This window comes from Staurois parvus, unplaced genomic scaffold, assembly GCF_062004578.1.
Source record: "Staurois parvus isolate SC_StPar_1 unplaced genomic scaffold, SC_StPar_1.0 ptg000022l, whole genome shotgun sequence".
Taxonomy (NCBI): Eukaryota; Metazoa; Chordata; class Amphibia; order Anura; family Ranidae; genus Staurois; species Staurois parvus.
The window spans coordinates 1,493,949-1,507,530 of NW_028317818.1; the positions used below are offsets into that span (position 1 = coordinate 1,493,949).

Here is a 13,582-nt window from a genome sequence, read left to right on the forward strand (position 1 = left end):
AGTGTACTCTTTGTTTCTTATGCCTTTTGATAAAAAGTCATGACACTGTGCAGAGGTTTTTATATCATGTCAGAAAACTTTTTTTTTTTTTTTAATAGATGCCATTCTGTGTAGCCTATTGATCCATGTAAGCTACTAGTGGGGAAAAAATTAAAATTTGATTGAATGGATTATATTGGACAGGGTATCAGGATACTCCCCCTTACTTATCCATTCTCTAATTTGTGTAAATTGTATATTTCATAAATATAATTGAGACCACTAAGGAAGCCATAATTTCTTATAGTATTTGCTTATAAATCTTTCATTAAGGTGGAACTACAGGGGTTAAGCTTACCTTTCCAGTGCTCCCTTGTTGGCATGGTCTTCTGTGTGTCTGTTTTAGCCATCTTCATTGGCCGAAACAGGATGATTCACAGGAACCAGTCATCCTGGCACACAGAGATCAGGCTAGCTGCACATGCGTAGCTGAGTTTACAGTGCTGAAGAAGACCATTAAGAGCATTTAGCCTGACACCCACTGTTTATTACAGTGAAACTTCAGTTCTGCTTTAATACCTATGTTGACTGACCATAGTATCAGAGAGTGGATTTATACTGCTCAGATACAACATGAATGTGGGCAGCGACCACAATATGCCTGGTCTATTGAGTAAAGCTTGTCAAAGGTTGAGATCTAAATCGACAGTGAATTTCTTTTAAAATGAAACCTTTTTAAGAAAAAATGGGGCACACTTTCTAAATCTGTAAAGAACTAGATCCTGCTATGTACCCTTATAGCATCTTTTTAAAACATGCTGAAATCTGTGTTTGTCTAAAGCCTATTACACACAATCAGTAAATCGTACAAAAAATACCGTTTTCAAAGCGATCACGCTATAATCTGATTGTTCGTACACAGCTTTTGTTTGAAATTATTCGAAGGGACAAGCACAAAATGTTTTCTTGTACGATACCAGAATGTATGGTTTTCGTTTAATCAACACAGTTTTCATCCGAAAATACAATACAAATGCATTAGATCACTTTAAAATTTTTATTCTGATGTACAAAAATTTTGATAACTTTAGTAGCCTCTTCACTTTTGATATGAGACTAGCATGCAAAAATAACAAAATACGGATGTTTATTCATCTGCTATTCTCATCGTGTTCGAGACTTAAAGCTGTACAGGTCCATTGAAGCACTCCTCACAGAGAAATCTCATTATGGGTATTGTTTGTCTTGCAATTACCCCTTATCTCAGAATTCAAACCAGTGCCTCATTATTGATCAGATATCAACTCTGGTGTCTCATTAAGGGTTTGGAAGGAAGGGGGCTGAAAAATTGCATAAAAAAGGTCACATATATTGAGTAAAAACGGGATTTGAGGCTGATCTAGGCCCAGGGGTGCTGTCATCCTCCAATTTTAGAAACGTTAAGAATCTTGCAAAAATGGAAGTTCCGCTTTTCTGCCTCCTTTCCCCAGCCTCCCTCCAAACACTTTTGGACACACTTTTTTAGGGTGGGGGAGGTGGGGGGAGTACCTGGTTTTAATGGGTACCTACTCCCACTTCCACTCAGATCGCCTAGGCGATCTGAACGGAAATTCTCTTCCCCCTCCATCTGCCTGCAGCTTTCTGGGACACATCACAGGTCCCAGAAAGATGTGTGACCATTCATAAAGTGCAGCACGGCTTGCCCATACGCAGTAGGAATCGGCTGTGAAGCTGCTTGGACTTGCATCCGAATCCCATTAGTAAACATGCCAGCCCCGGGGACCCGAACACCAGTAAAGAACCGATTCGGGTGAGGGCGCCGCTGGATCCCTAGACAGGTAAGATTGCTAAAATATTTGTATAAAAGATGTTACCATTCAGTAAAGGTCTATAAAATGGTAGTAATCTTAATAGGTTTCCTGAAAGTCATGTTTATATGTAAGAAGTGATTTAATATAACCAGATATTTGAAAAAAAAATGTTTATATATAATATATACACACTATATTGCCAAAAGTATTGGGACACCCCTCCAAATCAGTAAATTCTGGTGTTCCAATCACATCCATGGCCACAGGTGTATACAATCAAGCACCTAGGCATGCAGACTTCTACAAACATTTGTGAAAGAATGGGCTGCGTTCAGGAGCTCAGTGAATAGATGGTACCGCGATAGATTGCCACCTGTGCAGTAACAGGTGTGTACATTTTTGAAAAAACTACTTGTCCAGGGACATAATCGGGCCCAAATCTACTTGTGTCTCATGACAATCTACTTGTCCAGATAGAAAATTTTATTTTTTTACCAAAACCTTATTTAAATCGGAGGTGATTTTAGGAATGTCTGGGGCTTTTAAAAACAAAAGGTGCTTTATGGCAACTTAAACGTGTAATATTTTTAACATTGCGCTGTTTATCTCCTCCTCCCCTCCCTGCCTGTCTCCAGCACCGCATCCGGGTTCTAGCAGAGAGGAGAGAGACCTTGTAGTGTAATCAGCACCGATTGGCTGCTCGTCAGGAAAGGGTGGGACAGGGCTTATACTTTATCCCTCTCGCTGCCAGAGCCGTTTTTGCGGTTTCACTGCCAGAGTTGTTTTTGCACACATTTAAAAAATAAATAATTTTAGCCCTGAAGATTACAAACATATATTTTCTGAAAGCAGAGACCCTAGAGAATAAAATAGTGGTAGTTCGAATTTTTTATGCTGCTTGATATTACGCAAAATTTCTGTAAAAAAATTTAATTTTAGGGCACAAAAAGCAATACATTGCTTTATTTTTTTGTAAAATATAAAAGACGAGGCTGCATCGAGTAAATAGATATCCAACTTGTTAAACTTTAAATTAGTGCACACTCGTGAAATGGCGACGAACTTCAGTACCCCATAATTTCTATAGGTCGACACTTTTAAAGCTCCACCAGTTTAGTGTTATGGAGGAGGTCTGGTGCTAGAATTATTGCTCTCATTCTGGCGTGCACAGCAATATGTAACATGTATCGCAATAGATGGTTTCATGCGACCCAGCGTGTGCTTTTACATGTATACGTGTGTATATGTGGGGGTGGGGGCCTCAATATTTTTTGGGGGGAATGGTATGTGCTTGGGTGTAACTTTCATTTTTTACAATAAAAAAAATAATACATTTTTTTTTCTGTTTTTTTTTTTTTTTTTTCCTATCACATAGGGGACAAAGATGATTTTTGGTGGCAAGTTCTCTTTGAGACATCCAAAGTCTAAAAGACCCTGCATGTCTCCCCTTTGCTCCACTTAATGTAATGTGGTGCACATCGCACCATATTACATTCTTTCCCAGGGATTGCATTACAATCTCTCAGTGTGGACCCTGAAGTGACATTGTAACGTCGGAGGCAGATAATACAACCATGAAATTCAAATGATAAAATACTTGAAGGAGGGAGAAGAGAAAAAAAATGGGGGGGGGGTTAAGGAGTAAGGGGGACACTGCTGGGCACAAGGACTCCGAGGCTGGTGAATGAGGGGTAGTAATACCAACAATCAAAAAATCTTACCAGGTAGGTTTAAATATGGGTGCACTCTTTAGGTATGTTTAGGTACCATTCAGAATGATTGACTCCGCAGCGTTCTATTGCACATAATATGTGTTTCTGTGCATTACCCTAACATAACAGTGTCCAGAGACAGTCAGAGACACTCACCAGATTCTCACAACTCCACAGGCACCCAAACATCTTCACCTATTTCTTTATAAAACTAGAAAAGCTACAATTTCTGGGGAAATTGTGTGAAGTGTTCTTGCCTCCACCAGTAGTCTACAAGTGGAGTGGGCGGAGTAACTGGGTGGAGTGGCTTGAGTAACTGTTGTGTGGTTGGAGTGGCTGAAGTAACTGTGAAAAGGTTTTGTCAGCTCCCACTCTAGTTTTGAACATTCCGCCATTCATTCCTATGGGACCAATTTCACCACAAAAACGCCGATATTTCGTGAACCATTCAGCAAAACGTTCCACAAAGTAATAGCACACCAATCAGGAACAATCCGCACGGTTCGGTGTATTACTGTCTATGTAGTGTAAAATCTGTGGGAGGAGTTAGGGTGGTAAATTTGGCTATAATAATAAGAATATATATGTGAGATAACAGTAAGTGGTCTTGCTATGCAAGAACACTTAATTAAGCGAGAACAATTATGTCATCATTGGGGTGTAGTAGATTACTACTTTCCTGATGAGTATATTTGTATCAGTATCCATCCAAATATGAGATATTAGTGGTAGATTTACTGTTTAAAATTAGAACCATTATGTTGGGTGTGTTTTCTAAAAAAATCAGCCTGGCTTGGTTTGATCTGCTGCATATAATAAGGTTCACATAAACACCAAGGTGTGGATTCACTATAAAGACGTTTTACTAAGAAACATAGTATTTTAAAGGAGACCTGTCCTTAGAAAAAACTGAAGCTATCGTTGCTACAGAGCTGTTGTTTGTAAAAGGAAATTTCTGCAGAGTTCCCCCTTTTCTTGCCATATTTAGATGCAGATACAGGCTCCTTTCTCTCCTTTATCCCAATCCCCTGGGCTCCTGGAACATGCCCTGAGAATGTTCCCATTTCTTCTGCTCTCCGGAGATTATAGGGATGGCATCTGATGAGGCAGAAGTATCTGTGCATGTGATCTGAAGCTAGATGTACTATCCCCCACAGTTAGCCCTGGCTTGCAGGCAGATGAGCCCAATAAATTTCCAAGAAGACTCGGCCACTGCAGAGAACACTATGGCAATTGCTACCAGTGTATTGCACTTCAGGTGGGGTGGCCCTGCATCTCCAGCCGCCCATCTGTGGTACCAGCCTTTGGACTTCTCCAGACATTCACCTGTGGTGCCAGCTCAGAGATCACTCCAGCTGCTTGCCAGGGTACCCAGACCTTCTCTGGACTTTACTGTGAGAGGTGTTGTTGCAGAGGCTAAGTGCAAGTAGCTGTTTATGTACTTTACCATTTACTCAAGTAGTGTTCATTTCTCTACACTCTATAGCTACAGAGCCTTTTGGAGACTGTGCTGTACTGTCACCTACTGTCTTTATTTAGTTGGAAAGACATTATTCTTGTGAGCTCCTGTTTGTACATCTTCATAATCGGTTTTACATTGTACTGTATGGCACTCTTTTGCCATTTGACCTTGCTTGTTTTGTTGATCCTACTTTGTACCTGTTAAAGTGTTACTAAACCCACAACAGTAAAATCGGTCTGTATATGCAGTAAAGCACGCTTGTTATACTCACGGTGGAACCTAAGGGGTTAATCCTCTGCATTGTGTAAAAATGCTGTTTGATACTGACTTCTATGATCCTCCCCTTCTTCTAGTGTGTCCCTCTTATCTCCTGATAAGACATATCTTGTGGAGTCACTCTGCACATGATCAGTTTGGTGTGTATTGCTAGAGAGATTTTTTTTTTCTTGGGAGAGTACTTGTGAGCTGCACAGGGCCAATGAGCACTGTCCACACAGAGATCAGGGGTTCTGCATCCTCCTAGAGCAGAAGGAAAACTCCTTCAAGCTGTAACCAGTGCTCTGCTGGACACTGATAGATGTCACAAGACTGCTCTAACTGCTGATGGGAAAAGGTATTTAGCAGTTTATATTTACTAAAATAATTGCATTTCCATGTTCTGTGTACTGTGGGAGACCAGGTATAGTGAATGTACGGTCCTGGGCTTAGTAACACTTTAAGTTCAAGTTAAATGTATCCTCTTTGTAGTAATTTGGCTGATTCCTATTATCTGTTTCACTTGCCACACTCTTTTGTTGATCCAAAGGCTTCAGTAATATAGATCACTACCCATAGTAAGGATGCAGAGCAGGAACCTTTCCTCTGACTACACCAGCTGCATTCCAAATCAGGCCTGTTTCTCGAAAAGTATTGAAGCCAGAAACACATAGGGAACTAAGACTTTCAGAAGGCAATTTATTTTATGTTTTATTTTTTAATACCTTCTTCATTTCTGTTTTCTCAGGATGCCTCCAAGCCCCCATATTCCTATGCACAGCTCATCGTTCAGGCAATCTCCTATGCTCAAGATCGACAGCTCACACTGAGTGGCATTTATGCTCATATTACCAAACATTATCCATACTACAGATCTGCTGATAAAGGTTGGCAGGTAAGTGCAGCCAATACAGAATATTTTGTCATACCACAGAAGATGATGACACTATATATTGATCTAGGATTGTGTTGTTACAAGGACACATGTATACGTTACTTGTAAGATAAATGGGGCTTTATAGAAGCGATTGATACCTTTCATCTGCTATTAGGACTTTGTTCTGAGCAGTTTTTTACCTGGCTGCCTAGGTGACATCATGTAGTTACATAAATCATCTGACCATAAAGATTGCCACAGCCAGAGGTGATTTCTCTGCAAAATAAAGCGTGGAGACATGGATGGATGGAAAAGTTTGTTTTGAATAATTAAAATGAATAAACCCTTTTTCTGCCAGGCCCTGCTCTCCATTTCTAAACTCAGGTGGCCAGGCCATTTTTGCAATTTTTTTTTTGTTTTATTTTTCTCTTGCAGCTTTCAGAGTTTGTGTAAGACCCCCCCCCCCCCCCTCCTTCCCCCAAACCATATATTTTCTGAAAGCATAAGACCAGTAGAATAAAAGGAAGGTGCTCCAGATTTTTTTAGGCCCTGTGATATTTGCGCAAATGTTTCTCAAAACAATATTTACGTTAAAAATAGACTAAATTAATTATTAGTGGATACATACATGACAAAATTTACTCAATTCCTGCTTAATATAAAAGTTGGAAATGTATTGAGTTAATAAATAAATATTTGCAAATTTTAAATTGCGATTTTTTGTGAAATAGCGAAAACGGAAGTAACGCAAAACTGTAAATAGAAACAATTTACTCTCAAAATCTGAGGTTATCATTTTTCACTAGTGGCATGATCACATATATAAATCCAATAAATAATATAATGTGCAGTAGTATAAAACCACTCAAGGTGGCTAAGGTGATAGATAAGTGAAAGTCCAAATAATGAACGTGGGGATCCACAAGAAGATCTCAGCATAGGTGTTCCAATCTCCTAATCCAAAGTGATGGATGTTGTAAATGGTTAGACTCAATGATACTTCCAGATATGAGGGAACCTCATATCTGGAAGTATCATTGAGTCTAACCATTCGCAGAGCCAATCTAAGGAGAAACCTGATGTGCTGATACCAATTGGAGGATTCTAAAGGGAACAGGAACCAGGCTGTACACACTATTGGATGATCTGGCTGACCTGATGAGACAGTTGTAATCTCAAATGTGTGATATTGCACATCTGGTGAGTGCGCAATTTACTTACCAGTCACACCATCCATCACTTTGGATTAGGAGATTGAAACACCTATGCTGAGATCTTCTTGTGAATCCCGAGGGTCATTATTTGGACTTTCACTTATCTATCACCTTAGCCACCTTGAGTGGTTTTATACTACTGCACATTATATTACTTATTGGATTTATACTACTGCACTTTATATTATTTATTGGATTTATATATGTGATCATACCATTAGCACCTATATCACTTTATAGTTCATGTTTTGTTATTAGCACCATTGGCATATTATTATCTGTAATTGATTTTGAATGATCCATCATTCTCCATTTGCATTAGCACTTTATGCACATGTTTATTATTAGCGCTGCACCTATTTATTTCTATTTTTTACCTAGGAGGTTTTTTGGTTACCTTTTCGGTGTCTCAGCAGCTTTGCTTGTAGCTCTAGCTTAGTCCCTTTTTGTATATCATTTTTCACTAACAACTTTAATTGTTTGTAAAAGATCCCCCAAACCATATATTTTCTGAAAGCAGATGACCTGTAAAATAAAAAGTGTGCTACTGATTTTTTAGGACTCGCAGTAATTGTGCAAATGTTCATCGAATTGCCATTTTCTGTTTAAATGTTTTTTTTTGAAAATTAACATGCAAATAGGTAATGATACAGCTAAAGGCCAATTTGCTATTTTCACTTAAAATACACTAAAATCATTAATTGTGGATACATACTTGGCAAAATTTACAAAATGCATGCTACGTTCCAAATAAAAATAAAGCTAAAACTGTACTGGGTTAATAAAAAACAAATAATTGTAAATTTTAAATTGCGCCTTTGTGTGAAATGATGAAAACAATTTTGTCTCAAAATCTGGAGGTTACCATTTTTCACTTACAGCTTTCAGAATTTGAAAAGAACCAAACCATACATTTTCTGAAAGCACATGACCTGTAGAATAAAAAAAAGTGCTAGTGATTTTTTAGGCCCTGCAGTAGTTATGCAAATGTTCATAAAATAGGTTTTTCACTAAAAATACACTAAGATAATTTTTAGTGCACACAAACACAACATAACTTTTTAATCCCTGCTATATTACTACTAAGGCCTTGTTTGCATGGACGAACTAAAATGTATATTGTAGGAAGGCCATGTTTACCCACATGGGGATGCCCAGGTGTTCCATGCATCCCCATGCAGGCTGTCCCATTCATGTCAAATGGGATATATAGCCGCTGCTCCCAATCTGACATCTGTGCGGGTTTGGGTGCACGACCCCGAACGCAAACAGGAGCTCAGGGACATGCATCCGGACCTACATGAATATCAATTTAGGAGCAACGGTTGTGTTCATGCAGTTGCTACATCCCAAATTACATCAATGGCATGCCTGCACAGGGATGCACGGAACAACTGTGCATCCCTCTGCAGGTAAACATGGCCTTGCAGGGGAATACGTTGAGCATTCTGTCTGTGAACAAGACCTTACTATTAGGGATGCACCGATACCTTTATTGGTAGCAGTGCCTGTACCGAGTATTTTTATGAGTACTTGAAACCAATTCTTTGTGGTGTGATTTGCCACCATACAGAAAGACTGGGTGCAAAGAATGGCATTTGATTTGAACAGAAATGTGGTGTGATTCCTGTCTGGATTGCTTGCGGTTTCCTGTACCACACTGAACCCATGCTGATATCACTATGACAAGCCTGAATTCACACAGGAGCGGTGGGGAAACCACATGCAATTTGGACAGAATTTCACTGCATTCCTGTTTAAATTGTATGCTATTGTTTGCAGTGCGATTTGCGCCCATTCATTTTGTATGGATGCACCCCTACTCGCTATGTTTTTTAACCGCTTCCTGACTGCCCTATAGCAGAAGTGCTGCTACAGGAAGGCAGGCATGCTCAAAAGCACGTGTATATATACGTGATTTTGTTTATCTGGGTAGGGGATGCGTGCGTTCTCCCTACCCGCGCCGCTGTTGGCTCCTCGGCATGCCAATCACCAGGACTATTGGCTCTTCAGTATGTCATTCACTGCGACTTGGTGATCGTTGGCGGAGCTGATAGAGGAGAGGTCTGTGTGTAAACAACACAGATTTCTCCACTGTCAGCATGAACAGACTTCTTTGTATTGTTCTGCACAGCAAAGCAGCTTGTCTCCCTAGTAAATCACACACCGCACACTATGTAAAACACAGCACTGCACACTGTTAACCCTTTGATCGCCCCAGATGTTGCCCCCTTCCTGCCCAGTGTCATTAGTACAGTGTCATTGCTTTTTATTAGCACTGATCACTGTATTAGTGTCACTGGGGATGTCAGTGGCAGTTAGTTCCCCCCCAGTGTCAGAATGCCCGCCGCAGTCGCTGATTACCACCATTACTAGTACAAAAAAAAAAAAAAAGTACAAATTCCAGTATATATACCTCCATTTGTAGACGCTATAACTTTCACTAAACCAATAAATTTACACGTATTGGGATTTTTTTTTTAGCAGATATGTAGCAGAATACATTTTGGTCTAAATTTATGAAGAAATTGTATTTTTAAAAAATATTTTACTGGATATGTTTTATAGCAAAAAGTAAAAAATATTGTTTTTTTTGTTTTTGTTTTTTTTTCAAAATTGTTGGTCTTCTTTTGTGTATAGCGCAAAAAATAAAAAATGCACAGGTGATCAAATACCACCAAAAGAAAGCTCTATTTGTGAACACAAACTTAATTCATGTGCAATGTTGCATGACCACGCAATTGTCAGTTAAAATAATGCAGTGCCGTATCGCAAAAAATGGCCTGGTCAGGAAGGGGGGGGGGGGTAAATTCTCTGGAGGGCAAATGGTTAAATTATTTATTTAATTCTTTATTTTACAATTTTATTTTTAAATATTTTGTTTTTTTTGGGGGTGGGGGGAAGGGGGCTTTGGCGAGTTATCAGGGTCAAAAAAGACCCCTTTTCATTTATAAACAGATATAGTAAACACAGTTTACTATGCTCAGTTCTCAATGGATATAGGAGTGATCAGTAGTGATTGCAGACTGTAGCCACTGAAGGAAAGAAAGGGGGCTGGTAAAAGCATGTTTACCAAGCCCTGTTCTCCATCCTGACAGCTTGGAGCCGGAGCCGGAGCAGCAGCTGTAGGCGGCAGGAGGGAGAGGCGGAAACCGCGCATGCGGCGTTTGCGGAGCGTTAAAAAATGCTCCGCAAATGCTGGACCAACGCTTGCCAAACGCTATATGGGCATTTGGCAAGCGTTGGTAAAACAGTCAAGTGTGAATGAGCCCCAAGTGTAAGTGGAATTTAGGAAGGGAAGCACAGTATTTAGTGACTTTTAAGAAAGGCTGTTCAGCAAACAGATGAGATGTCAAAACACAGAAAAAATAGGAATGTCGCATGAAATGGGAGAGATTGTAGGGAGAATGTTTGTGAATTTCTTACGAAAAATTCCATATCATAAGAGACATATGGGGCTTGTGTTGATCTTTTTCTGAAAATGTTAATTACCTGGCTGTTCATGGCTCTGATAATTTTCAATAGCAGATCTGGGCAATAAGGCTGCTGTAAACAAGTGTCAGAAAAGTGTTGCAATTCATTATTTCTATACTTTCTCCAGGTTAAGGACTCCACCATCAACATGACAAGACAGGGAGCTAATATTATCAAGAGAGGGGTACTTTAAAGTGCATGTACAATCTATTACACACATTTTTTGAATTACTAAGTTTTGTACCCTGAGGTTTTGGCATCAGTTCAACCTCCAGCCATATTAATCGAAGAATTAACATTTATGAAGACTTCCTGACACCAAGGATAGAATTATGTAACTAGTATAGAGTGAATAAATCACTACTAATCCACTCTAAAATATAAACCAAACCACTGTGTAAAAGTATTAAATGCTAAAAACCAAACAAACAAAAGGACTGCCACTGTTACAAAGGTTCTAGAACCCTAATCAATGGTATCCGGACTCACAGCGCTGCCCTGTATATTCCACCTCTAATATCACTCAAAAATCTTTATAAATACAAATGGCAAAATTCAAAAAAGTGCTAAGTTTCTAAAAATGTGCTTGGTATCCAAATAATCCAGTCTTTGCAATACAATATTCTTGCTTGAATAAATTTTGTGCAGTCCTGCAGCCACTGGTACTGATGTGCCAATCACTCCACTGCTTCACATGCATCAATCTTGGTGCCGTGCCCCCCTCAAGTGTTCCCACATCCACCAGAGCGTGTGGACTCTGGGTATGATCTCCTTTATTTCTCTCTGTCTCCCATAGTGTAATCAACATTTATTATAAAACACACAAATTACTTAAAAGATGAAAACAGTTGAGAATGCCGAACAAGGAAGCTTGCTGTGGCGTGCGCTCCTCAGGCCGGCTGAGACGTCACTGGTTAAACCATATTTTGTTCTTTATTGCCTCAGCACAACCTTATTCACTTACATTATCATCTTAGTTACTTCCAAATCACTGTGCTGAAAAGGGACATGCTGATAGGGGTTTATAGCAGAATGGCAGAAAAATGGGCTCATGAGTATATTGCTTCTCCATTTACTGCACAGTCACAGGTTTGAAAAAAGGTGCAAGACTGTAAAATATCAGTTCCCTTACTATCATTATAGTTTAATTGCTTCTGTAATTTGAGTCACTGACCTGAAACATGAATGCAGTCAAGAAACTCTGACTTAACTCTGACTTTTTTTATATGCGTGCTTATTTGGGGTCAGCATCTCAGAAACTATTGATGGCATAAACAACCAGGCTAGAATTTTATGAGGTTAGCAATGGTTATTATGGTATTCTTTGCAATATAGATTTCTTTTATTAAAGTTATTTGCAGTGCTCTGTCAATTGTTTGCTTGAGGACCTTCAACCATGCCTGCACAATTGATTGTCCTTAAAGGTCTACAGACTGGCCTATCTGTGCTGAGATGCTCATTAGTACTGTCTAACCTACTCCAGGTACCTACTTGAATGTTAGGATGGAAGTTGGCTCAATACAAGACAGCCAGTCCTGTCTGAAAAATAGTTACTAAAATAAATGTTATTATTTCAGTATATAATTTTGGGTAAATTTTAACAATTGTTTGTTCTTACTTTGCTAATTTTGCATCATATCTGATTATTAGGCATAATCATTTAAATCAGTAAGCATTGAACTGTATATTTCTGCTAGTTGTAAAAAAGGGGCTTTAGAGAATTATTTTCAACATTCCTGTATGATTAAAGCAGAAATGTTGAGGTTTTTTTTTATTTTTTCTCTTCCAGAATTCAATACGGCACAACCTGTCACTAAATCGATACTTTATCAAAGTACCACGTTCTCAAGAGGAACCTGGAAAAGGTTCATTCTGGAGAATTGACCCAACATCTGAAGCCAAACTTATTGAACAGGCATTTAGAAAACGCAGGCAGAGGGGTGTTTCTTCCTTTCCTACTCCATTTGGTCCACTCTCTTCAAGGTGAGTTAAAATCCTTTTTTTTTCTTTTAATTATTATTAATGTGAATACTTTATTAAAATTGTTCAATAGGATGTGAATATTGCATTCATTTATGAATCCCTGCTATGAAAATTATTTTTATTGTTCATCATGGGAAACAGGATCAGTATTCGTTCTGAAACAAGTACATTATGCTGCTGGCTACAAGAAATTGGGTACTACCAACCAAAGCTGTTAGTCAGATATCACCTCTAGTAATAATAACTCCATAATGTGCTCAACCTATTATAACCACTTAATGCGTTCTCCATACATCCTCATTTTTAGTGCAAAACATATAAAAAATTAAAGTACTCATAAAAACCCCAAATTATTATCATGCTCTAAATTAATTCATATAGTCCAACTCGGTTAGTATGCCATGAACTACCTCCAGTGCTTGTGAATTCTGAGTGACGCTCTACTCCACACTTCCCCTCAGGCACTCACCATATTTTTTGATCCAGTAAATGAATAAGTAGGTCTTATTGCACCTTTAAAGTGGTTCTAAAGGCAGAGGGTTTTTTTTTACCTTGATGGATTCTATGCATTGAGGCAGCCTTTCTCAACCAGGGTGCCTTGAGGTTTCTTCAGGGATGCCTTAGCAAAATGTCTAAAAATTGCCCAAAACTTGCATACAAGCCTGTCTTTTAGTTACACAAAGCCACAGGCTTTCATTGTGCACCCATTATGACCTTCTAGCTGCCGGCATCCTAACAACCAATGAGATCATTAGTTGATAAGAAGGATGTCAGCTGCCTGCACAACATCCTAGTTTGACCCTCCCTTGCCCCTC

At 39.0% G+C, this 13,582-nt stretch overlaps 1 protein-coding gene across 2 annotated transcripts in view; it reads left to right on the forward strand.

Annotated features, from left to right (window-relative positions):
- Window positions 1–13,582, forward strand: part of LOC149472142 (forkhead box protein K1-like) — a 165,156-nt gene that overhangs the window by 82,036 nt on the left and 69,538 nt on the right. For both annotated transcript variants that reach the window (XM_089691603.1, XM_089691607.1), the window contains exons 4-5: window positions 5,968–6,114; window positions 12,574–12,767. In XM_089691603.1, the coding sequence (XP_089547729.1) occupies window positions 5,968–6,114; window positions 12,574–12,767 (341 nt within the window). The remainder of the gene's footprint in view (window positions 1–5,967; window positions 6,115–12,573; window positions 12,768–13,582) is intronic.